We start from the raw sequence: 25830 nt of genomic DNA on the forward strand, positions 1-25830 counted from the left end.
CACTGAATTGAGGTCGAGACGGACCCTAGTTTTAGTCTTATTTTGATCAAACGATTTGCTAATAAGCAAGAAATGGAAAGTGAGAGTGCTCTGTTAATTTATTGGAGGTAAAAAAAGCATAGGAATGTAGAGACACTTAAAGAGAGAAGGCTGTGGTCTGTTTTTTTAAAAGGTGGAAAAGCAATACAAAGATTTTGTGATGATCTCAGTGTTGGTCAAAACAATCCTGATTATCTTTTTGGCCTTAATCATGCAGCCTGACTGTGAAGTAACCTTAGTGATAAAAAGAAGAAACATGTGACTGTGTGAAACTAAGGAGGATTAAAGGAGGAAGAAAGAAGTAGGGACAGTGTTACTTTGCTCTTTACGGTTTTTATGGATAGCTTTACCCAGAAACCAGGGGCAGCAAAGCATCATTTGAAAGTGGTTTGCAGAATATGTATGTCATGTGTGATGTTTAAGGGTGCATTACACTACGCAGTGATGCTGCTCACAGTGCAAAACAAGTCAAGTTTAATGTGTTTTTAATGGTTTGAAACATAAAACAAAGAGCAAGAATCGATGTCTGAAACTAATATCACAAACTTTAAACATAATACCATCTCTGAAAGATGACCTCATGGCTGATACATTATTAGTCATGTCTGAGTGAGAGTTTCCTTTCAACCATTACTGAGTCATAATGGAAAATGGGTCTTACAACAGTGTGTTCGATTTTAGAAATGCATTCTGGGAACTCAGCACTTGCAGGTTTGCACTAATGGTACACTTATGTCCTGGAGAGTCAGATTAATGATGGAATAATAGGTAACAAAGTATATTAATGCAAAGTAGTAGTAAGTCTTCCTCATAAACCCATTGCGCCTCACTGGAACATTTCTGCCTTTTTTATTTTTCATTTTGTTGGTGTAAATGCACATGGCATTAATGCTGACAAGGGTAGCTTTGTCTGTTTTACGTCCACATTTGGAAGTTAATTCCCAGCCCCTATAATAAATCTATAACATCATGTGTAGCCAAAATACATCAGACTGTACATACAGATGTTAACATGCATTATGTAAACAATCTGACCTTTTTAAGGGTTGACATTCTGAACACAAAGGAAAATGGTTTAGTTATGATGAGGATTTATATCAATATATTATTTGATGCAGAAATGGTCGTCCTCTAAGAACATCTGTGCCTAACATATTAAATTAGTTAAATAAAGGGTAACTAAAATATAAATGATATAATGAATGTACATACTGTATGAATGCATTGTAACTAATACAGTATTTTCAGCGAAAGAAAACGTATGGCAACAGGATGAAGACGTGTCAGAAATGTATGTCAGTGGTTTGGTGGCTGTCTAACAACTGGGTCATCATCATCAGAGCGGACCTGATGAATAGTTGCTGCGCCGCAGATTAACTGCTCTGGATAATTCTAAAGCCTGAATTAGAGTCAATCCTACTTTCAATAGAGGCTCTCTCTCTCTCTCTCTCTCTCTCTCTCTTTTTGCTCTCCACTAAAATTGCTTTTCCAACTGTAGATTAAGCTAAATCGAAGCACGGGGAAGAAGCCTCAAGATTAGCATTGGGACTGCTGAGGATATGAGCGGCTTTTTGGGGCTATTCAGTCTTTTCACATTGCTCATTTAGAGAGGCTGATGCAACTAACCATCACTTTTCTTTTTTCATGTCATGTGAAGTCTTACCTTGACTCTTGGGGTCGTCTAAGGAGCCGGCAACATCCTCACATGAGATATTATCTGCTGAGACACAGAAGAGAAGATGCTACAGCTGCTCTGATCTGACAAAATATCCCCTCCTTCATTTGAATCTTCCCACATGAGCCTTATCTGCATAATATGGAGAAAATAAACAACTGATTCCTAAAATATGTTCAGTAACATAAAACAAATAAAGAAATTCTCAGAATCTCAACATGCCAATTTATCTCTACCCTCTCTCAAATATAAAAGGCCTCCTGACCTTTGACCTGAAGCCGGAGCTTGGCCCTGCTCTGCCTGGCGGTGGGCAGGGTGAGGGTGGCGTAGTCGATGGCGTTGGTGGAGTAAGCGAGTTCCTTCATGCGCTGCCCACTGCGCCTGCTGTTCCCCGTCATGCCGGCGTCTCCGGCCTCAGCACCGTCCAGGTTATCGATGCTGCTCGCCCACTCAGCCCCGGGGCCGCCCGCCACCGCCATGGTCTGCAGCAGGTCGTTCATGGCTGAATGTGCAGCAGAGGTATGGAAATTAGGACAGGAACATCCACCTTAAATCATACTCTACCAACTGCTAACTTTTCGTCATAGAGACAATTGTTTCCCTTAGGGGATGTAAAATGATCAGATTAAGGCAACCATTTAATAAAAAGCCCCAAGTGGGCCTCATACAGGCTACTACAGTGATTAAATTCTACTCCTAAGAAACGTAAAGTGCACAAAGATGGCAGCTGCATCGTTTTAAAAGAAGGTGACGCATCACCCTAAGAGGCCACTGTCTTTGTGCACTTTGTTTACTGAGCTGTGTGCGACGGTCGAGAAGCATGAAGGCATGCAAAGCTGCTCTGAATGTACACGAGATCAGAGTCAAGAAGCAAAACCATGAAAGTCCATGTCAGCAGAATAAGATCTGAAATGCAGCACACTGACAGGAAGAGAGAGAGAGACAGAGAGAGAGACAGAGAGAAAGGCTCCATTTCAAGTCCTCCATGGTGAGTGAGAGCAGAGGCGATCAGGCGGTTGATGATTGATTTGATTTTTTTTTTAAAGTCATGCTGTAATCAAAGATGGAGGCGCATGAAAGGCAAAGCCGCAGTCCCTCCCACCCACCCATTCACCTCACCACACACACACACATAATGCCTTTCATTCGGTTTACAAAAAGAAAATAAACCACAGAGCACATGACAAAGCTGCCCAATAAGTTGCCTTTAGCTTAGTTATTCCCACAATGACCAAACTTAAAAGACAAGGCTTTGATGGATGAACTGTAACACACTACAAGACACACATCTACAGGAAGAGGAGATGCTTAGTATAACATCAGTTTTTGCATTTCTGGAGATTCATTTTGTACATCTGAGCTTTGGTACAGGTTTGTGTTATTCATCTACTCAAAGTGAGAATAAAGTGCCACACTTGTGAAAGCCGATAAAAGCTGAGAGCAGATTCTCTACAGGAGTGAGTGGAGGCGGCAGGAGGTGACGGAGGGGAGGGGGTTAATGAGCAAAAATGATAAGGACAAGTCACTGATGTCGGGCTGGGTATGCGTAGGGGTGAGGTGACACATTTTAAACCTAAATCTTGGTAAATGTTGTGCAGACGTATCTAAATATTATAACATAATATCACCACTGCAAAATGCTCTTCCATAAATATTACATGGAGGAGTATTGCCTACAGGCCTGAGTAGGTTTAAGAGCTGTAGCTGAAGACACACTGTCACTGGAACTGTCACGCCCCCACACTGCAGCCACCATGAAATCAGTGACTGTTCCTTCTTTGTTTCTGCTAGTGTGGCGATGAGAGGGGAGGGACGAGGCGGAGGAAGAGGAGGGCTAGCGTGGCGGCTAACGGAGGTCTTACACATGGAGCGCCGGTAGATGGCCTTGGCCTTGTCTTTGTCCTTGGATCTGTTCCTCATGAAAGGCAACCTTTTTAAAGCTGTCAAGAGCGCAGCCAGAGACAGACAGATAGACAGACAGACAGGCAGGGAAGAGAGAGCGACAGAACGAGCCCGAGGGAGGTGGAGGGAAGGAAAAAAAAGAAAAAAGGAGGGCAGAACAGAGGGATGTGGTTAACGATTGCACAAAGAGAGCCAGGGGAGAGACGCAGAGAGAGAGCTGAGCCCCTGGACACTCGTCTGGACAATAGACAAACAATGCAATAGACAGTATCACTATAAGATTTAAAAAGCGGGGGATCATGTTAATATAAAGCGCTTTTGATTAGTCATTAGACCTGTCATCATATCTATGGGACGATATATTGCCCCAGAAAACAATAGTGTTGTCAGACCGTTTTGGGCGACTGACATGATAACACAATGGCATTAAAAATGAAAGCAACCCCTTTCAGAAAGATATTAAGTCATTAGATTGTGAAAACTAAACATATATATATATAAATACACAGATCATATGGGCTAATATTTTGGTGACATGTAAACATAAACAAGGGCAATATTTAGAAAATCATAAATGATAGTGTTCTTGTCCATATATTAGGATGAGTCGATGATTTGATTCTCGTAACAGGCCTATTAATCATCGGTATTCTTATATAAATATACAGTATTAATACACACCCCGTCTTTGTATCCCATACGAACAATATAAGCAATGCTAGATTTTTTAAACCTGAATAATCCTTTAAAAAAGGGCAGACTTTTATACAAAGACACGTTATGCAAACAAACATAAAAATGTGAAACACAAACGCACTGGCGCACATTTCTCCTGCACACAACAACGATCACTCTCATGGTTATGGTCATGAGTGTTGCATTCTGCAATACATACTGTACACAACAACACATCTGTCAACATGTTACCACCTACATGAAACACGGAGGATGGAAATATTAAAGGGTGCAATCAGGAGAGGGAAAAGGTCAAAGGGCATTTGAACAGCATCAGGGAGGACTGCAGTGTTTTTATAGACTTTACCAAGAAAAATAAATGATGTTTTTTGGCTGGGTAAAGTCGTTGGTGCATGTGTTTATACATGTACATACTTTTAGGTGTGTGTTACCACCACATTTGTATCCCTAGAGTGCAAACACTAAACCTTAATAGCTTCTAGAGTTTACAAAACACATATGTATTCAATCTACACAGCTTTACAGCTATCTATGAAAATGTAAACCTCTCTAGTCCATGTACAACTTTCTGTGTCCCCTATCTTCTAGCTATTCCAGCTTGATCCAGGATTTTGACACAGCTTGCTGGAAGTCGGCCAAGTTGCATTGCACCTTTTAATAGCTTGGATGCTACGCTAGAGTGCCTTTCTCTGTTATCTACAGGTGAACTGCACAGATCAGCAGGTTGACATGCTTGTAAGTGAGAGCTAAGGAGCCTAAGATCAGTTTGAGGATCAGTAAATCGTGAACTGGACCTGAGACAAAACACGCCTTTTCCAATTTTTGAGCCACATGAGATGCGCTTGATTCAGTTTGACACCAGAACACTTTATCCATTATAAAGCACTCCTGTAACATTATCAGGGTCCAGACAGACCGCCAAAAGAAAGGTATGATCAAAATTGATTCAGCATAAAGGAAACTAAGATTCCCACAATGCAAATCAACCACTGACCACAAAAGGCTTTTTTGACTTAGTACTTGCAGAACTCCTCATGACCGGCTAACAGACTTTATTGTGTTAAATAGATGGAGGTCTACTTTAAGAATTAGCGTAAAAAAATACACAAAAATATATAGTCCTCCTATAGGACAAAAAGGAAGTGTCAAAAAGTGTTTTTTTTTCCCACAAGGGTACATAAATGAAGCGCTCTCTGTTGATTCAAACACAGGAACCTCATCTGCTTTTTGAACCGGGTCGGTGATTAAGAGTCAACCTGAGTTCTGTGCAGCTCAACCGTAACCTCTAGGACATCTGAGTGACACAGACAATGGACTCACGATAACATGCCCCGAGAGACGTGACAGTCGGGTCACTATCCCCGCCCACCCTACCCATCCGCAGCATACCATTGGATGAACCCTGCCCTTGGGCATTGGATTGCTGCCCTCTCCTCCCTTTGCAGAGAGAGAGAGAGACAGAAGCAGAGGAGCAGTTAGGGGAGGAAAGACCCAATCAACCACTCAACCAACACACACACACACACACACACACACACACACACACACACACACACACACACACACACACACACACACACACACACACACACACACACACACACACACACACACACACACACACACACACACACACACACACACACACACACACACACACACACACACACACACACACACACACACACACACACACACACACACACACACACACACACATGTATTTTGTGTCTTTGTGGGTAAGTGGGTGTATATATCTGTGAAAGTATTCAGGATCAGATGACAGAAACTAGTTTGCAAAAGATTTTCTTTGTGTCATTTTTTGTGTGAAACAGTGTCTGAGTATTTGTTTTGAAGGATGAGTTTATGTTTGTATAAAGTGTCTTTGTGTTTATCTCGAGAAAGCTGAATCAAGGTCCTTCAGTAGTGGTTGTAACTATAACTACCCTGACTTTGATACTCGAGTCTCCATCTGTGTGCGAGTGTGTTTCCTTGGACTCACTGCTGCTCTTCTTCTGTGAGAGTGTGTCGTCCAGTGAGTTGGAGCCAGAGCCGATGGACGAGCTGTCCTGGCAGTCCTGGGGAAGCGTCAGGAAGCCGTCGCCATACTCTGAACGAGAGGGAGTCAGCGTGAGGGAGCGCATCCTCTCCCGGCTCTTCGGCTTGATCAATTTTTTCATCTTCAAAGTGATCCAGTTGCCACGCCTACAAACGAGATGCAAGACCGAGCAAGACAGTGAGACCGTCAGGAAAACAGGGAGAGAGAAAAATGGGAAACAAATTCAATAAATACTGACGTTAAAAAACATTAAGCCTGGATATAAATGTCTGATTTGTTCCATGTGGGCAATCTTCCTATATATGATTTTTTAAAACGTTGCCGTATAAAGCTGCTTAAAGCTCTGCAGACCATAAATATTTGATGCATCTCTTCCTGAGGCTGAGTGTTTTTTTGCCAATTTCCCCGCCTCAGGATAAGAGTAAACAACCAAACAGAATTTTGAACATCAGAGTCTGCTATGATACACTCCTTTGAGTCATTTTCACATTTAGAGGATTTTGTCAGTCATGTCTTTACTGAAGCTTGCTTTTACCTGCGTGGAGGCGAGGGGTCGTAGAACTTGTACTGGTCCATGATCTTCTCCTCCAGCTTCTCTTTCTGTCTCCTCAGCTCATTCAGCTTGTCTCTGATTGGTTGAAAATGAACAAATTAGCCAGTCAGACACACAAGAATGAAAATGCATGTATAATATAAAAGCAACCAATTTGATTTGATTGTCCCATTATTAAACACATTGCTGGAATATGAAAATAGTTGTTGGCAGAGACATATTATCGGTCCGTTTTGAAGAAGAGCTCACATGTATTGTCTTTGCTCTACATGGTACAGGTCCTTGCTCTCCATGGTCTGCTCCAGCAGTGTGCGGTTCTGCAGCATCAAAGTCTGGATCTGGTCCAACAGGTGGCGATTCTCCTCCTCCAGGTTTCCTTTAACCTGGCTCAACAACTAACACACACACAATGAGGCTTAGACAGTTGGCTCAAGCAACACACATGACACATCAAAAAGAGTTAAGCATCCACAACACAGCTGGCTTAAGAAGTTTTCTCTCTACATATGACACATTAAAAGATGTGAACCAGCCAAAAGACAGCTGGCTTTTAAAGTAACACATAAAGGGAAACTCTAAACTATAGAGAAGAGATGAGGCGAGAAGAAAAGTGGGATTAACAACAAAAATGACAACAAAAAGGGTTAAGAATCCAAAACACAGCTGGGGGGAGTCTGGATACTAAATATTAAGAGAGGCCAAAACACAGCTGGTATTAAAAGTAACACATAAAAGGATTCTCTTAAATACAGAGATGAGACGTGAAGAGAAGTGTAATGTGTGTCGTCTCCTCACCTCACACTGGTTGGTGAGTTTTGTGGAGGTGATGTCCAGCTGCTGGTACTGCTCCTTCAGTTTAGAGAACTCGGCCTCCAGCTTGGTCTGCTCCAGCTTGGCGCTGTTCAGCTGGGTCTTTGCGTTCTTATGGTCCAGGTGGAGGTTCTCATTGTCCTTCACCAGTTGACGATAGGTATTATTCAGCCTGAGGGGAGAGCAGAGAGAACATAAGGCGTAATCTAAAGAAAATATCATAATGATTCACTTTTATTCATACGTTTGAACTGTGTTTAAGATACAAAATACTGATGATCTGACCTATCATTTTCTTCTTTGAGCAGTTTGAACTGGTCAGCTGTGGATTGGTGCGTTTGATTCTCCAGCGCCATTTTTTCCTGCTGTTCCTTCAGATTTTTCTCCAGATCCTCCAGCTCTCCCTTCCTCTGCAGGAGCTGCTTGTACCTGCACAGACACACATTATAAACTGTGACATGACTTGCAAAAAGAAAGATTGAGGTCAGACAGACAGGAATACAATGCCCATTTATTCTCATTATCCCCAGGGTTCTACAGCCTCCCCTAGTGACTCAGTATGGTTGCTTTATGATTGTTTAATATTGCCTTCAGAAGACAAAGTTGAAAGGGGGTCAAAGTAGATTATTAGGTCATGAGTGAGACTTGTAATGGACTAAATCCTAAACCCAGTCTCACTTGTCCTCCAGGTCCCTGTGCTGCTGCTCCAGGCTCTTGTGGGAGGTCTTCAGGCCGCCGTGTTTTCCGATCAGGGCTTCGTACTCGGACGCCTGCCTCTCGTGGAGCGCCGCCAGCTTCTCGTGGTCTCGGAGGAGCAGCTCGTAGGTGGACCTCAGCTCCTCTTTGTCCTTCAGAGCTCCCTCGCGCTCCCCCTCCACGCTGCTCTGCTGGCTCTGCAGCTGAGCATTTTGGGCCATGAGGGCGCCACTCTTGGAGCTCAGGGTGGAGTTCTCCACCTAAAGTACAGGACGGAAGATACATGAAGCAGACTCAAGATTCAAAGGCTTTATTTTTTTAATCTGTCTTGATTTATTAAAATACATTTGACTGATGTGTGAGGATTACTGAGCCTCCCAACTCGAACACCCATTGGTTGTACTTGTAGTGTAAAAGGAGAGGTTGTTCCTGTTTTGGTCTACAGGGGGCGCTGTGTCCATTCAGTCTGATGTAACCTCCCTCTACATAACATCAACTGTTTCTTCTCATGTTTCCTTTGTGGTCGGAGAGGTTTCCTGGTCTCCAATCCCTCTTCAATCATCACTAGTGTATGTATTTACACTGACACACACACATTATGTCCAGGTGCTGACATACTGTCTGTACCTTTAAACAGAGACAGCTTTTAACCTCCGCTGCACACACACACACACACCTGCTCTCACACACATCAAGAGGCGTAGGATAACACCCACAGAAACAGCCAGAAGCTACTGTATGGTCAGTGTAAATCTGACGCATATAAGCAGGGTTTGAGAAGCCGCCAAACATGTGTAAATCCATAACAGGAGCGGAGCACCCTGGCAGGGCAACAGTGCAAACAGAGCAGTGTTGATAGATGGCTGGATAGTTTTGCATTGTGTAATTCAAATAGAGAATTGTTGATGGGTTTTGTTTTGAGTAGTGTTTTTAAATACTTCAAGATTTTATTCTACTAATCTGACTTAGGAACAATCATTAACCTAATATATGACACATTTATTGTGCATATTATGCATTAACCATAATTATCTATCTACAGTGCATCTCTGAGACATGAACATGTGTATATTTGTCTGGATTATCTTTGTTTTCACAATAAATTGGGGTCTGTTAGAAATAAAAATATGTTACAATCTTGAAAGAAAGCGATCATCCATTGCTTCCTGGACGCTGTATTGTGCAGGGTGTGTAGGATTACCTGCAGCTTGGCGTTCTGTGTCTGCAGTGACGTGTTGTTCTCCTGCAGAGAAGCAGTCTGCCTCTGCACGGCCACTATCTGAGCCTGCAGATTGCAGCTCTGAGTTTCCAGTTGTTTGAGCTGGCTCCTCAGGGCCGCCTTCTCAGCCTGCAGCGTTGCATTCTGGGATAAACAAAATATAAGATGACGGATAAACATAAAGACATTCAGAGAAAACTGCACGATCCAAAAAGGTTTTCATTCCTGATTTGTGCTCACTTACATTCCTCTCCACCTCAATGAGTCTGTCTTTCACTTTCAGCAGCTCTCTGGTGGTTTCATGACTCTCTTTCTCCCATTTACTGACAGCCTGAGGGTCTTCCCCTCCTCTAGGGGGAGAGCTCTGCACCATCCTCTCCTCCTCCTCCCTCTGACGCAGCGCCTCATAGTTCTTCTTCACCTGAGAGTAGTGACACAGGAGTAAACATTTAACTTCAAGGTTTTTTGTGCCCTTTCAGTGCAATCAAACATAAGTCCAAGTCGGCTAATATTGAAGTACTGGTATTGGGTTGAATGTGAAATGAATAAATGATAGAAACAGACGACACTTAAAAAACATGGCATGAGTAATAGTTATGTGTAATAGCAGACGGGATCCTTTATAGTGTCACAGCTGAAACTCAGATTTGATCTTCAGAAGCCTCATTTTTTCCCACAACCTTTAGGCTTTGGTCTGTTTTGTGTCTGCATGTTCAAAACACAAACGCCTCCTTAAAGGACAGCAGACATCCTCCACCCCACTCCTGCCGCCTCATGAATAGATAAACTGGTGATAGAAGTGGAAGAGTGGACAAATAAATAATGTATCGGCCTTGAGAAGCCCTCAGTGTTTTGGACTGCGGGGGAAGGATTTTAGGACACGTTGTTCTCAAGTGGACGGGCTGGAGGATTGCCTGTGTTTGATTAAAATAATGGATTTGTGTTACTGACTGTCTTGAGCTCCTGGCGGAGCTGCTGGTTGAGGTTGGAGGACTCCTGCAGTCTGGCCTCTAGCGCTGCGATCTTCTCCTCTTTAATCTCCAAAGATGATTTCAGTGTCGACTCCAGTTTGGTTTCCAGGAGCTTAAACCTGAAAATAAATAACGAAGTTAGCACAGTGTGTGTGTGTGTGTGTGTGTGTGTGTGTGTGTGTGTGTGTGTGTGTGTGTGTGTGTGTGTGTGTGTGCGTGTGTGTGCGTGTGTGTGTGTGTGTGTGTGTCCACTCTAGAGTCACACATCGTCACAGTAAAGCAACACCAAGACTTCTTGGCAGCACTGTAGGAGGTTAGGGAGATATTGACTCCCAGAGGATGATTCTGCAATAGACTCAAATTAAGTAACAGTTTCGTCTCCTGATATTAATTGGGCCACAGGGCTGATTTATTTGGACTGTATGGTTTACTTTTTATCGTCCTGATCCAAAAATGATTGACTCAATTTTCCTTTTAGCTCATTCTTCGTTTTAAGAGCCAGTAAAGAAGAGTGAACATCTGGTGTAAGTCTCGGTGAAATGGTACCTGTCGCTAGAGCTCTCGTCATGCAGCAGCCTTTCCTTGTTAATTCCAATCTTCTCCAACTCATGAGTCAGCTTCTCCAGATCATTGTGCATCTGCTGAGTCCGCAGCTTCTCACTCACTAGCTCCTAAAAACACACATAGAAACACATTGAGCAACTCCTTGATTTTGGTAAAGTTGCATTTATTCAAAGATTTCGAAACATGAGGATCTGTGGAAATAACTAAAGAAGCGATTGCAGACAAAGGGATTATTAAGGATGATTGCAGACTTCTATTCTGACCTCTCTGAGATTGTTGAGGGTCTTCTTATCGATGGTGCTTATTTTGACCAGCTCCTTGTTCTCTCTTTCCAGGTCTTTGACTCTCGTGCAGGAGTCCCTGAAGAAGATCATCTCCTTGCCCATCGTCCGGTTCTCTTTCTCCAGGGTGGCGATGCGCTGGTTGTCGTCGTCCAGCTTGGAGTCGCGGATCTCGGCCTGCTGCCTCAGCCGCTTGTTCTCCTTCTCCAGGTGCTTCTTGTCTTTCTCGAGCTGGGAGCTTTCCTGCTCCAGAGACTTGTTCTGAGGGATAATGGAGCATAATGCAGAGGATATGGATCAGTGATTGGATTTACTTTTTTGTCTAAATGCCTTGTAAAACACACATTTTGCTAAAAATCAAGTTTGACAAATAATCTGGGATAATCTCTCACTGTTGGGAAACAGGGCAGCAGTGCTTTTAACATATATTACTCTTTATTTTGCTGCATCACAAACACTCCCTGCTCACTGCCTCAACTTCAGTTTTGGGCCAATCAGATTGACCTCATTCTGCCAGAATCTGTCGGTCCTAAAAAAAGCCACTGAAGCTGTGTCAGTGTATCACCAACAGCTACCCCACTTGATGTTGTATTTGTTCTGCTCAAGGGAAAAGTGCGTTATAATAATTTGTGTGTAATTTCTTAACACTGACTCTGCTACTGAATGGTTCTGTTTTGTTTGTTTGTTTGTTTGTTTTGCTTACCTCCTGCTCCAGCTGCTCCAGGCGTTTGCTGGAGATCTTGAGCTCCTCCAGGTTGCGTTGCAGGCTTTGATTCTCAGTCTCCACCTCTTGCAGCTCTGCCTCCAACTGTTGAATCTTCTTGCTGCTGTTTTCTAAAGCCTTCTGCAGGCGCTGGTTCTCTGTATCTAGGCCCTGGTAACTCACCTGGGAGAGGAAAAGCCAGATTAGGATATTAAAAGAATTCATGAACTAATTGTGCTGCTCCCTGATGCTGTTATATGACTGCTCTTGTTAGAACTTAGCTGTAAATCATTATTTTTTGGTGATGATGAATTACAACACTGTGTAATGTGTACAGTGCGTTTAAATGTACAGCTGATCTGCATGACCTTGTGTAAAGACAGTTATCTCTCTTTAGGACCAGGTAACTTATGCATGCTGATTGAACGCACAAGCAGTAATCTTTTTTTATTTCTCAAAGAAAGCTTCTAAACATTTTAGCTGCGCTCCACTGACAGAAATACTCACAGTATCTCTGGCAGCGCTGAAGTCTTACCTCTAATCTCTCCGTCTTTTTGGACGAGGCTTTGAGCAGTTCTAGGCTGCGCTTCAGCTGGCTCCTCTCGCTCTCCAGCTCCCTGTTTTCTGCCTCCAGCTGAGCGGCCTTTGCTCCCGATGACCGGAGACTCTCAGCCAAGCGCCGAACCTCAAGGTTTTCATGCTCCAGCTGGGAGTTTTCCTTTTCTAGAGCCTCCAGCTGGAAGGCCATGTTCTTCAGGGTGTCAAGCTTCTTCTTCAGACGACGGCCCTCCGCCTCCAGCTCGGTGTTCTCCTTCTCCAAAGAAGACACCTGCACACATGTGAAATAGGATTTATAACAAGGAGTAAAGCAAACAAACCACACTGAGATTATACAAAATCAGCTGAATTCAATGTACCTTTTCACAGGTGATTGTAAGACTGGCAACCTTCTTCTGCAGGCTCTCCTTGTCTTCTCCATCTTCTGAATCTGAATCTCCAGTTCTTCTGCTCTTTCACCTTTCTCCTTCACCACTTCAAGCTCCTTTCCTGCAGAAAAAAAGAATACCATCACAAGAGTGTTCATCCTGTGAAGTCGTACAGAAAACACAAGGACGTCGATGTTTTGAAAAGAAAGCTTTCAAAATCCTATAACAGTCATTCACTCACGTAGTTGTTTCCTTTCAAACTCCATCTTATTGAGTTTGGCGGTGGTCTCGCAGATGGACTCGTGGAGAACTCGATTCTCCTTCTCCACGTCCTTGACACGGGCCTCAGCACCGACCTGGCAGCGCTGACGCAGAGATGACACCGTCTGACTCAGGTGCTTGTTCTCCTGCTCCAGACCCTTCAGCTGGAGAACAGACAGAGTTTAAATTAGGACCATGGGTAATGTTTAAAAGTGATTGAAGTAAGTAAAACATGTTCTGTGACTTTATTTAAAAAGCAATTCAGTTTGTGGCTGTAGGAGCTGATGCTAAGAGAGAGATGAAAGACTTAAAAGAGGCTCTGTTGAAATATTCATTTAGTTTTTTTACATGACGAAAAAAAAGGTCAGAATTAAAATGCATCACACAGCAGCTTTTAAGGATAATAAAAACAATAACTAATCTGCATATTATGTCTTTCGGGAACGGCACTGCATTAGTTACATCTCATTTAGTTTACAACCAACTGGATAAATTGCCCACAGTAATCTGTGAGCGCAGCGGGTTGCGTTTCCTCTGCCTCATCAAAACCGGATTTTACAAAATCAGATGGTTAAACTCATCAAAGGTGTCATATTTAGGTCTAACAGCTACAAAGTCCCTGCAGACACACATTGTGCGACTGCATCTAGGACACAGAGTGCTTGAAGACTGTGTAGTCAATAAAAAATAGTAGCAGTTCCACTTGATACTTTTTTTTTTGCCCAAATCAATTGTGTAAAGATTGCTCTCAGGAAAACTCAGTAAAGACTTTAGTAAATTACACTGCTTAGTTATTTTCTTTGGAGATTCCTGGAACAAGAATCAATGATGTTTTTGTAGACGGAGCGGCGTGTGACGCACAGTCTCAAAGCCCGGTTTGTCTGAGTCTGTCCAACTATATGTTTGTACTGTATACACACTGAAACGACTGAATGCTTAATGTGATTATAGTCATTCTTAGAAAAAGGGCCAAATCATTTAATAATCATTCAGCCCAAAAAATGCAGTCAGTAGAAATTGCCTGCAAGTAATTACCACTTAAAAATAAACGACCTGGTTTTGGGATGAACTTTTCAAATTAAAACATGATGAATGTGTGTGTGTGTGTGTGTGTGTGTGTGTGTGTGTGTGTGTGTGTGTGTGTGTGTGTGTGTGTGTGTGTGTGTGTGTGTGTGTGTGTGTGTGTGTGTGTGTTTACCTGTCTCTCAGAGTTTTCCCTGAGTGTTTCCAGAGTCTTCTCCAGTAAAGCCTTCTCCTTCATCAGGTCAGTACTGAGAGACTCGGCGCTGCGGAGCGAGTCTCTGTCGGAGGTCAGTTCACTCTCCAACTGCTCCAGCTGTAAACAATTATTAAAGTAGCATTTTTTTAAAGACTCACTTACTTGATTTGGTTTTAATTTCCCGATTGGAAATTGTGTTATTGGGTTTAATAACACTGATGGTGGCTCTGTAATGACTATCACATTTTTACGCGTGACTCCCACTCACAAAGAAGCTTGTGCAATTATCTATCCATGATACAAACATATAATATATATACCACCTCATTCTGTCATGACTCTGCAGACAAACAAGTTATTGCAGGCACACACACATTAAATGGGGCCGTTTCTCTTGTTCAACTCTAAGAGGAGCTGCATTCATATTTTAATGTGTTTTGGCTTAAGACCCCGAGTCACTCGAAAATACATTTCTCACTCTGGATTTTCCCTGTTTGAGAGAAAACACAATTTCATGCTTTTTTTATTCAGAGGGCACAGAGAGAGGCTTATGTTTCTGAAAATAGCTGAGAGGCTTCTCTTAGCGAGGGCCGTTTGGATGTCAAGTCTGGAAAAGAAAAGGCACTGCAGGGCTGCCTGGATTTACAGCTTTGCTTTCAGCCTCCTATCCACCCCCCCACATACATTCTCCGACCTTCTCTTTTTTATTTCTTCCTGTCGCTGTGTGAAAAGGCCTAAAGTCAAGTGTTACGGTGATGTACTGCTGGTCCAATATGCTAATCTTACTGGGGGCCCTGAGAAGGGGCAGTAAATTAAACCATGGCTGCAATTAAATTGAAAAGTAATAATTAAGAAAATACTACCGATGATCATATGGGAGATCATTGATGTGAATTGGAAACTGCATTGGACCAAGAATGAAGCCCTGAAGCATTCCTCTAAGAATTGCATCTAAAACAATCTTCACATATTGATGTCTTTGATGTAAACAAAACAAATACTAAAGATGTAATGGCTTATTGTTTTAGTGTATACAGCATATCTGTGTGTATAAATTGGCATCATAAAAAGTCAATTTCTTACCTTGTGGTTCAGTCTCTGGTTCTCCTGGCTGGCTTTGGACAGTTTGGTCACGGTGTCCTGACTGGTTGCTCCTCTGAGCTCCTCCACAGTCTTCAGCAGCGTCTGGTTGTCTTTCTCCAGCTTCAACAGGCGGCTCGAGGTCAGCTCATTCACCTCCTCGCCCAGAGACTTCTGAGGGGCTGAGTCAATAACAACAAGAAAAGCAGATTATTTACCACACATTTCAAATACACAATCAAGATGTGTTCAGATTTGTGGTGTTCAAAGTCTAAACAACAGAGAAATAAGTCAGTCAAATATAAATAAATACAACACTCTAAGGTCTAGCTTCACAAGTCTTAAGCCTTCAAAGTGCCATTTTAACAAACACACAACACATAGTCTTTATCCGATCCCTGGCCAGTTAAACCTCTTAAAAGCTTTTATGATCCAGACACACAGATTATCCTCCAAGAGCCACTGAATATTAATTACAGGTCTTAACCAAGTGGAAAGAAAACCCAGTGGAGGCTGGCAAATGCAAAATGGTCATTGGGATGACTCCAGGGCCCGGAGCCAAGGAGCAAAACCTGCTCTGCTGGCCTTCTGGAGCATGAACATGACCCACATTGATCGATTTTATACTTTTTGTTCTTGTTCTCTGGTAATAAAAGGATCCTTGGCTCCATATTCTCCTTACCTTCTGTCAGATCTGGTGTCTTGGACAGTTGCTCCAGCTCCCAGCCCAGGTGCAGGGACTCGTCCATGCTCTGTTTCTGAGCCATCTCCAGCACAAGGTTCTCCTCCATCAGCTCCTCCATACGTTTACGGTCCATGTCTCGCTCCTGGGGATAGCAGAGAGATTAATGGTGCGTGGAGATAAACAAACACTCGACTGCTGAGTCCCTCTTACTCTACTTCTGATTATTTTTTCCCCTTACAATAACCATGATTTATTTTTAAACCCATGCTCTTAGACTCTCTATGAAAACCAGTGTCTCACCATCTCCAGGTCATGGATCTTGGATTTCAGCAGCAGACTCTCTTTCTCCAGGAGGTGCAGTTTGTCAGAGCGCTGCCTGCTAGCATCCAGCTGCTCCTCCAGCATGCTCTTAGTTTCCAACATGACCTGGTTGTCCTCCTTCAGCTCCTACAGAAACCACCACATCAGCAGAGAGTACAAGTTAAACATACATCTAACGGCTAGTAAAAGAAACTGATTTGACGATGCCCCCTGATGTTTATTATTTATGAATCATTACTACTACTACTAGATTCAGTAATAACAGTATTCAAAGTAACACTATGAGCAGTAGTGGAAATACAAATACAGGGATGTGTACAATAATTTATTTAGTTAAATACAGTTGATATTCAAATGGTGTCTACACTATGTGTGCATGGTCAGCAAATAGTGGGAAAACACCTCCTTGATAATTCAAATACATATTTATGGATAAAAAAGTTTCGATTTTAATGATGATCTGAAAAAGTCTTGCATCATGAGATTAGGCAGGTGTTGACAGTAGCTTGCGTCTTGAATTTTGATCTGATGCTGCTTATGTGCTGTTAATAAGACGTGATATGAAGTCAAATTGGCTTAAGTGTTCTGGGGTTGTCCTTTAATAAACACCATCCTCTTGGCTTGAAGTAAAGCTTGATGTGTGTACCTCGACTCTGGCCTTGTAAAACTCGATGTCGTGAAGTCTCTCCCTGTATCGGCTCAGCTCGCTCTCCAGCTTGTCGACACGGATTGCTTTCTCTCTGAGTGCGTCGAGCTCGTCGCGGTAGGCCCGAGCCGACCGAGCGTCCGACAGCAACTGGTAGCTCTGCAGGAGCCAAATACACAGCATTAATGTAAGGAAATGTTGACTCATAACAGCATATCTCAGGAATAGCATGCACAGATATACGAACCACTATAAAAAGCAACAGATACCTTTACAAGTGACTGTAATATTGTATGACAGGTAGATAATCTATGAGCAACTAAGTCTTGCCTGTTACATAAACAGATAAAGGTCAGAACAAACTCTCGAAGCTATTAATTATCACAAACACGCTTCCCCACACTAACACACGTCACATCCTGCCTGAACTCATCCACCTTTTTTTACAGCATACACTTTGTTAGCCTGCCAGTCAGTCTGCCACCTACTTCAAATCAGAAGCCATAGGAGGCTGTTGCGAGACTAAAGATAGCTCTAATAGCCTCTAATGAGCTAAGGCACTAGCTAGCTGATTAAGTGTGGCAGCACTGCAGAAACAAAGTTCTTAGATAGAGGAGGGTGCGGCAGGTGAAGGGGAGATCAGGTCATATTAATGTTGGTGTGTTGTTTACGTGTGTGAGGATTTGTGACATGTGGTGTTACCTCCTGCTGAAGCTTCTTGAGCTCCACTTCACTGTTGTCCAGCTCCTGCCTGGTGTCCAAGAGCTGCTCGCTCTTCTCCTCTCTGAAAAAGAGACGGAAAGAGGGAATTAAACACGGAGAAAAATGGAAAGAGGTCGGAGAATGTAACCTAGATATAGGAAAGATAGAAAGAATTCTGGGAGCTACACAGAAACTGACAATTCCTCTGCAGAAGAAAGAAACTAAACATGATGTAGTTCCTCCCTGTTCATGTGACTGTTAGGTCGGACTCTGAAAATAATGTGCCACGTTTTTTTTTTTAGGTTATTGCATGTGTGCTTCCGAATTGAGTTCCAACAAGGTCAATCCTTTAGGGCTGTTTCCATTTCAAGCTTTTCCGCTAAACCATTTGTATTGGTAGGGACCCATTGACATAGTTATTGAATATAATAATCTGCCTTAATATGATCACTATTTTAACTTCACTGAACCAATATTATACATAAATATAAACAACAAATAAGAAAAGGTAATCCTTTAAGACAGTTTGGAGGCCATTGAGACTATTTCCCAAATATCAGAGATTTATTTCAGTTTCTATTATCTTAATAATTTTAATTAAAAAAGAGGCTACTCACGCTAAATAACTGTCAGCATTTAAACGAGGCATCTGCAACATCACATAGGTATAATAGACCTTGTTGGTCAGCTATAAAAATCAGCAACCCACATGTTTATTTCAAGACCTCAATAAAAACATAAAGCCATTTTCACGTAAAAATAGCCTATTGTGTCTGGTGAGTTTGAGCTGTGATGGTCAGGACACAAAGTCTATCCTGTGTCCTGTCCTGAATTCTGCTACTAATAAACAAACTCTTTCTGCTGGACATCACACTCAGCATCACACACCATGAGGGGAAAGACAGCCGTTAAAGTCAACCGAAGAAAAGATAGTACCCTGTGAATACTTCAGGGGTAAACATATGCAAATGCACTCCTGAGGGTCAAAGCCCTCATCCTCCTTTAATCTGGAGACACTTCTACAGACAGATAAGATCATAGTGACGCAAGTTTTAAATCTGGTTGCACAAAACACAGAATCAAAACTGTCAGTCTTTCATGCTGAATAGTAGGCTCTTGCTATTTGCTATCCAACTCTCCTGTGTCCATGTGTCTAAGTGACAGTGAGAGAGGGCAGCCTGACATTTACCGTCTCCATGTGTGTGTGTGTGTGTGTGTGTGTGTAAATTCTCCAGGCTTCTACCAAAGGGGCAGAGTGTGTCACACTGCTCTGAGGAAAAAAGGACTGCATTCCTGAGATGCTGTCTAGTGTTTGTGCATAAACCCGCTCCACTGAACATCTGATGGAGTATTTTATTACAGCTCTCTGGAGACTCGGGGTGCTTCTCAATAAGGAAATTGTACCTTTTTCCTTCCCTCTTTACTTTCATTTCACTCCTCCTTCCTCCCACAGCTGACGTTATTTAGGAAAGTAGAGACGATTTGCAGGCAGGATGTTCCTTTACCCCTTTCTGTGTTTGTTAACCCCCTCCCCCTCTTTCAGCATATCCCCATCTCCCCCTAAAAACTCCAGTTACCAAAATCACAAACACCTGTCAACTCCAGCATGGCAGATTAGCTTTGGGCTCATATTATGGATGCAGCTGGCTCTACTGCTTAAGTTAATGGTTTAACACGCACTGCATCTGGGCAAGCACAGACAAACAACTGCATGCATTGCTGTATTTGAAAAGCAAAGAAGCAAACAGAAACTTGTGTTAGTTGTCTTCTACATGTCTAAATGGTATGCCTCTTACCCTAACCCTAATATTTTCATAACACATGTTTGGCCCTTTTTGAAAAAGCATCTTTACGATACCCCAAATGTGTTTGTACGCTATTAAATATGACCTCAACAGCAAATATATAACCTTCATGTGGAAGTGACTCACTTTGGTCTACACAATACAATGTAAACACACATGTAAACAAATCTACAACACAACTTTTGTGATCAACATTACCACATTTCTTCTGCAATAGTTTAAACTGTTTCTTAATTAAAACAGTATGTCAAAGAGGAACAGCAGAATGTAAATAAATAAACACCACAGACAATGAAAAATAAGCAAAAATCACCCTTATATATACATATCCTACTTTTAAATAAATATGTAACATTTCATTGAATACTCCTGCAGGACCATGTGTTGGTTGAGTTACAATAGAGCAGACATTACATGACACATTACGTTTGGTCGTTACCAATTTGAGCATAAAAGCAGATTTACTCAGTGAGTTAGTTTGGGTTTTTAGCTGGAAATAATCAACTAGTAATTCAGTTGTACTCGCTTGTTGGCCACAAACTCACATGGGCTATTAGTTACAGGAAAGAGGTGATCATTTGCTAAAATTCTGCTAAAAAGTACATGAGAAAACATGTTTCTGAGCTGTGATGTATCATACAGAGAGGTTTAACTGTCATATAGAGGAGAAAACCGAACATTATAAAGTTAATGAAGGTAGGGTTTAACAGGACTGTCATGAATAGACTGCATTAGTTGAAGCTAGATGTACGTAACAGACTGTCAACTATGGTCAGCACATAGGGGACTTTTCTCAGGGGAAATTATTAAAAGCAGAGCAAAAAAAAAAAGAGGTTTGATCTGAAATCAGGTTAAGACTTATTATTTCACAGATATGATCGCAGTGTGTCTGAGCTTGAACAGGAAGGGGAAATGCAGCCAAAATGAGGCAGTAGCTTAACAAAAACATTAACAAAATAGACCAGAGACCACTGTGGTAACAATTAAGCAAACCCCCCCTCGGCTCTGACCTGGTCTTCTCCCGACACACACACACACACACACACACACACACACACACACACACACACACACACACACACACACACACACACACACACACACACACACACACACACACACACACACACACACACACACACACACACACACACACACACACACACACACACACACACACACACACACACACACACACACACACACACAAGACCACACAGCAAACACACACATCTGCATTTGAATGAGGAGACAATATCTGTTTATGTGCACTGAGACACATTAAGCACAGTCCTCTGCTTAAAGAAGAAACTGCTATCATGTGACCAGGCTGTGTCAGCTTGGACTGACTTAAAGTCCCTTTTTGTCTGGTCTGGCCCACCACAGAAACAACTAAACAATTCCATGGCAACCCAAAAACAATATAACTCATTGGCTAGTCGGGTGCTGTTTTGTTACCCTGTTTAGGTCCTGAAGAACTGATCATGTAGCTCAAGAACGTTTAAGGGACATTTCTCCCGTGATGAATGTCAGACCTGTTCTCTGTAGAAACCATTAATGAGTTCAGGCAATATGCAGTGTGTCATGTGACTGAGCACAGGGTGACCTGCACAATTTCCACTTGATAAGGTGATGAATGGCGGTTTGATCTTGAAATCAGATTCACTCAAGAGAACAAATGACACGAAATAAAGAAGGAACTACACATTATCTGATGGGACACAGACCCTCATTAACATCTAATTCAAGCTTAGTTTCAGTGAGGATTTAATTATGTAAAAAGAAGGATAGACTGAATGAAAGCAACACCTGTTAACCCAACTGTTTCTGGCAAAGCATTCGGTATCGACAACTGCCTCCTGATGCCAGCCAGTCTGATACATTAGATGTAATGTGCGTGCCACATTTAAATACTTCCCCTTTCTTCTAACTCATCCGTGTTGACCATTAAGCCTTTGTCTGCCCAGGGATTACAGCACTTGGAAAAGGAAGCTCTATAATTCATGGGTAGAATTTAACAGGCCTCACCAGGGTTTGTGAGTGGGGTTTAACTCGTGTGAGTGTGCATGTTGTGGTGGTGCAGAATGACATCATCAACAGCATGAGAGTAATAAAGAAGCAGAAGAAGTGGACTGCTGGTATTCGTGACTTTTCCTCTCTATGTCGTCACTGCTGTTCTTCAAGCATTGTGTTTGAGGCTTAAATACAGTAATTAAAACATCCAATAACAACTATGAGCATAGACCCAGCAGGGTTCCCGTAAGGACCATGATGAATCACCACATCCTGCTTAAACTATGGCTGTTAAAAAACCTAAAACTTTGATACCTTTCCTGAACTATACGCCAAGACGATGAACTCTTATGACTAGGACCAGAACTATGAACAGCAAAGCTCCTTGTTTCGAATTCTGCTATGGGACTATCTCTGCCTCTAAATCTTTTCAGCAATCTTTCCACTACCGTTATCTAATCAGAAGTATAATATAATAAATAAATAACTACCCAGGTTGGATGAAAATGTTTAAGGACGATTCTTCAATTTCTGTTGATGCCCACAACCATATCAACCAAGTGTGAACAATTCTAACCAAACATCATCGTCATAAATTAGCCAATGACTATTATTTAGCAGTTTCATATTGTAAGGGTAAATAGCTTTAGCCTCATTCCAGCAAAGGACCGCTTTGTTTATGCTCTTCATATTCGCTTTTTCAGTGCATTATGACCCCTTTGTTCTCCATTTTGTTATCTAGCTGATAAATCCGTGGTACTCACAGTTCCTGTCGAAGGCGTCTGATCTTGGCCTTGGCATCAGCCAACTCCACAGAGAGGTGCTGACGGCTCTCGGTCCTCCTCATCCCGGGGGAGTCACCGGGAGACTGGGTCGAACAGGTAGCCAGAGGGGAGAGCTGCACACAGTCTCTCTCCTGGGTTAACTCCACTATTGTCTGCATGGACAGAGAAAGGAATAATAGGCAGAGGGTGAGATTACGAGACATGACAACAATTAATAGAAGTCAGAAATATATTTTTGAATATGTATTTAGGGACATCTGTACAAAGCTAAGTAGCATTACAGTGGCAACAGCAAAAATTATGATTCAACAAAGATCCATGGATTCACCCAGAGCACCCCCACCACCCAAAACTAGAACACAAGGCATTAGGGCAAAACGTACATGCACAGTCCCACACAAGCAGCCTATTTTGATCTACTGCCTGTGACAGGAAATGGGATTTTAATTGAGAGCGGCTGGACTCCACAGTGATAATCTGGAGGCTATTAGATCCCTGACACACACACAAAAGACACACACACACACACACACATAAAGATCAGCCATATCAGTTGTGGGCATCTGCACCGTTTCGGTTGGAAACTCATTTAATGACGTATACTCCAAGTAAAACACTCACACACCATCTATGAGACAGTTAACAGTTTCAACCCTTCCTTCCTGAGGTGGCTCTTTTATGGTAACGGCTAAAAAAAGGAAAACTTTCCACATAACCCTGACTAGAAGTTTGGTTTTGCGGAACTGTGACAAACGTCCATGAACACACAAAGAGAATAAGTCAAATACAATGGACAATGGTTCCTGCTTTGTTTATTGTACAGTTTTTTGTGGTTTAAATGATAAAATGGATTTCCAACACCGATTAATAGATCCTTTATTTGATTTGACATGTCATTACCTCCAGCTGTGTGTCCCGCTCATCCACCAAGCGTTTGAGGTGGAAAGCCAGGTTTCTGGAGAGGCTGTCCAGGTCCTCAGGAGGCATTTCCCCGCTTTCCAACCACTGCATGTCCACTACATTCTCCTGATTATGGGTTACCTAAAACAAGCATCATATCAATGATAACCATATGGAGAAGCTGCATTTATAACAGAATTGTAAGCGAAACTATTCCACTATAAGCATACTGATCATTAGAGTGGAGCAACATAAGGTGATATTATATCCTAATTATGTCTTAATTGTGTTTATTATGAAGGAGAAATACCTCTTGGATGTGGGATGCTATGGCAGCTTTGGTGTCAAAGTCCAGAGTCTGGATACACTCGATGTACTCTTCCTTTTTCTCACACTGTAAACAGAAGTAAGTGGGAGGCAGGAAATACAGAAGAGAGGAATAATTATATTTCTGAGATAAAGAGTTACGTGGGTTGAAGGTCAACAGGAGGTTAGTAGATCAGCATTGAAGACGCAAGGCAGAAGCTGATTTTCCAAGGATCAGTCGTATTTAGGAAGGCATTCTTCAAACAAAACTTTATCTTGTGGATCAGACAAAGATCACTTTCCTCTGTTGTTGGAAGAAGATAAGATAAGAACAAGACTCTGCACTACAGATGTAAGCTCCTCTCTAACGGTGTGTCTAATTCTCACTCTGCAGCAGGTACAGCTGAGCTTACTGTAAGCTTGAAGTAGAAGGAATATGAAGTCAGTGTTTCTCACACGCAACTTTAATGTCTTTTGCTGAAACAATAGTGCCAGTGAGGGGTCAGTGCCCTTGTTGGAAAGGCAGTGAGTAAGAGCTGCATGGGGCTTTGTCACGAGACAGGAAAGGTAGGACACATTATGTATTACAAAGCATGAGCATGACAAAAGAGTTTGTGTTAATTCATTTTACAAAAGGGAACAAATTGCTGTAAATAAGGGAGGATGTATTAATATTTTTGAACCACTAATATCACGCACAAAATGTCTCTAAGAGGTTGATTGCCATTGTTATGAACGTGCTTGGTTCCTGCTCATTGAAGCCTGAAGTTTGTCAAAGTTAAGGTGGACTTCTCTTACCTGGACAGCACACCCCAGTAGCAGCAGCAACAGTTTTTTGACCTCCTCCAGACCTTGTTCTAAAGAAGAAAAAGAAGCACAGAGATACAGAGTATTAAGATTAAAGCCAAACCACATTGAAGTATGCCTGCAAGGACCCCACTATGATTGTCAAAACCAGACAAATGTGCAAGAGTGTGATTCAGTCACGTTTCTGTTTTGTCTCGTCTTACATTCTGTTCTACCAGCTTCTGTGGTTTAAGAAGAAGTAACAAATCACAGAGGTTGATGACTAAAGTTCATTGATAGATTTATTAATAGTGGTAGAAGCATTTGCCTGAAGCACTAAGCCACAAAATGAGAGATCTGCTGATTGGAGGAAGAATTTGTCTAGCCTTTTGAACTAAAGACACAGATTTTTCATTTACAGCATCACAATTGTCTAGTTTTTAGCCGATGTATACTAGACAGATGGAGTCCTACTTATCAGTCTACTTTGGCATAAGATCAAAAATAATTTTCCCATAACAAAACAAATCAAGATTTAGTCACGTTACAGTAGTCACCTTTGAAACTGTATCCACCTATCCCACACTTACTGTACATACCTAATAAAAACACCCGTATCTTGTAACTTTACCACAATGTTTTCCACAGCGTTAAGCGCTGGCAAGATGAACTTCCAGGACTCTTCCACATGTCGGGGCATATTGTCAGAAACGGCTGAAACCCACAAACAGCTGCTAGCAGGCGCAACAGGCCTGAGCTCATCCATGGGATTTGTTGCAGACCGACAGCAAACCAGGTGGTGTGTGTGTGTGTGTGTGTGTGTGTGTGTGTGTGTATGTGTATGTGTATGTGTATGTGTATGTGTGTGTGTGTGTGTGTGTGTGTGTGTGTGTGTGTGTGTGTGTGTGTGTGTTGCACTAAGTTGTAGACTCAAGTAGTGTGTCTATGTCAATACTAATACTGTGTGTTTTTCCAGTTCAGAGTAGGGTGTGTGTCTTTGTGTGTGTGTTTGTGTTTGTGTTTGTGTTTGTGTGATAAGCCAGCTCATCATGTGGCCCAGGGGGTATTGAGTGCTAACACTGTCCGGCTTCAATAGTAATAAATCCAGATTAGTGACAGCGTGTTTTCTGTGAGGGGTGGTCTGTTTGCCTCTCAGTTTAATGGGCCAATCATCACAGCAGGAGCAGCTCAAAGACAGGCATACAGGAAGACAATTTTGATCTATGA

General features: G+C 42.2%; 1 protein-coding gene across 1 annotated transcript in view; it reads right to left on the minus strand.

Annotated features, from left to right (window-relative positions):
* The window catches only part of LOC134858967 (girdin-like), a 60448-nt gene that overhangs the window by 5868 nt on the left and 28750 nt on the right, over window positions 1–25830 (minus strand). Inside the window, 30 exon segments of the mRNA XM_063875209.1 lie at window positions 1703–1759; window positions 1980–2216; window positions 3577–3654; window positions 5702–5749; window positions 6315–6517; window positions 6907–6999; window positions 7174–7319; window positions 7720–7906; window positions 8020–8163; window positions 8413–8690; window positions 9632–9793; window positions 9894–10070; window positions 10601–10739; window positions 11167–11291; window positions 11448–11726; window positions 12169–12351; window positions 12704–12997; window positions 13086–13138; window positions 13141–13215; window positions 13336–13519; window positions 14554–14691; window positions 15658–15836; window positions 16337–16481; window positions 16640–16786; window positions 17307–17465; window positions 18009–18090; window positions 22591–22763; window positions 23512–23652; window positions 23822–23905; window positions 24616–24674. Coding sequence (XP_063731279.1) covers window positions 1703–1759; window positions 1980–2216; window positions 3577–3654; window positions 5702–5749; window positions 6315–6517; window positions 6907–6999; window positions 7174–7319; window positions 7720–7906; window positions 8020–8163; window positions 8413–8690; window positions 9632–9793; window positions 9894–10070; window positions 10601–10739; window positions 11167–11291; window positions 11448–11726; window positions 12169–12351; window positions 12704–12997; window positions 13086–13138; window positions 13141–13215; window positions 13336–13519; window positions 14554–14691; window positions 15658–15836; window positions 16337–16481; window positions 16640–16786; window positions 17307–17465; window positions 18009–18090; window positions 22591–22763; window positions 23512–23652; window positions 23822–23905; window positions 24616–24674 — 4449 coding nt within the window.

Source organism: Eleginops maclovinus, chromosome 22 (genome assembly GCF_036324505.1).
Source record: "Eleginops maclovinus isolate JMC-PN-2008 ecotype Puerto Natales chromosome 22, JC_Emac_rtc_rv5, whole genome shotgun sequence".
Classification (NCBI taxonomy): domain Eukaryota; kingdom Metazoa; phylum Chordata; class Actinopteri; order Perciformes; family Eleginopidae; genus Eleginops; species Eleginops maclovinus.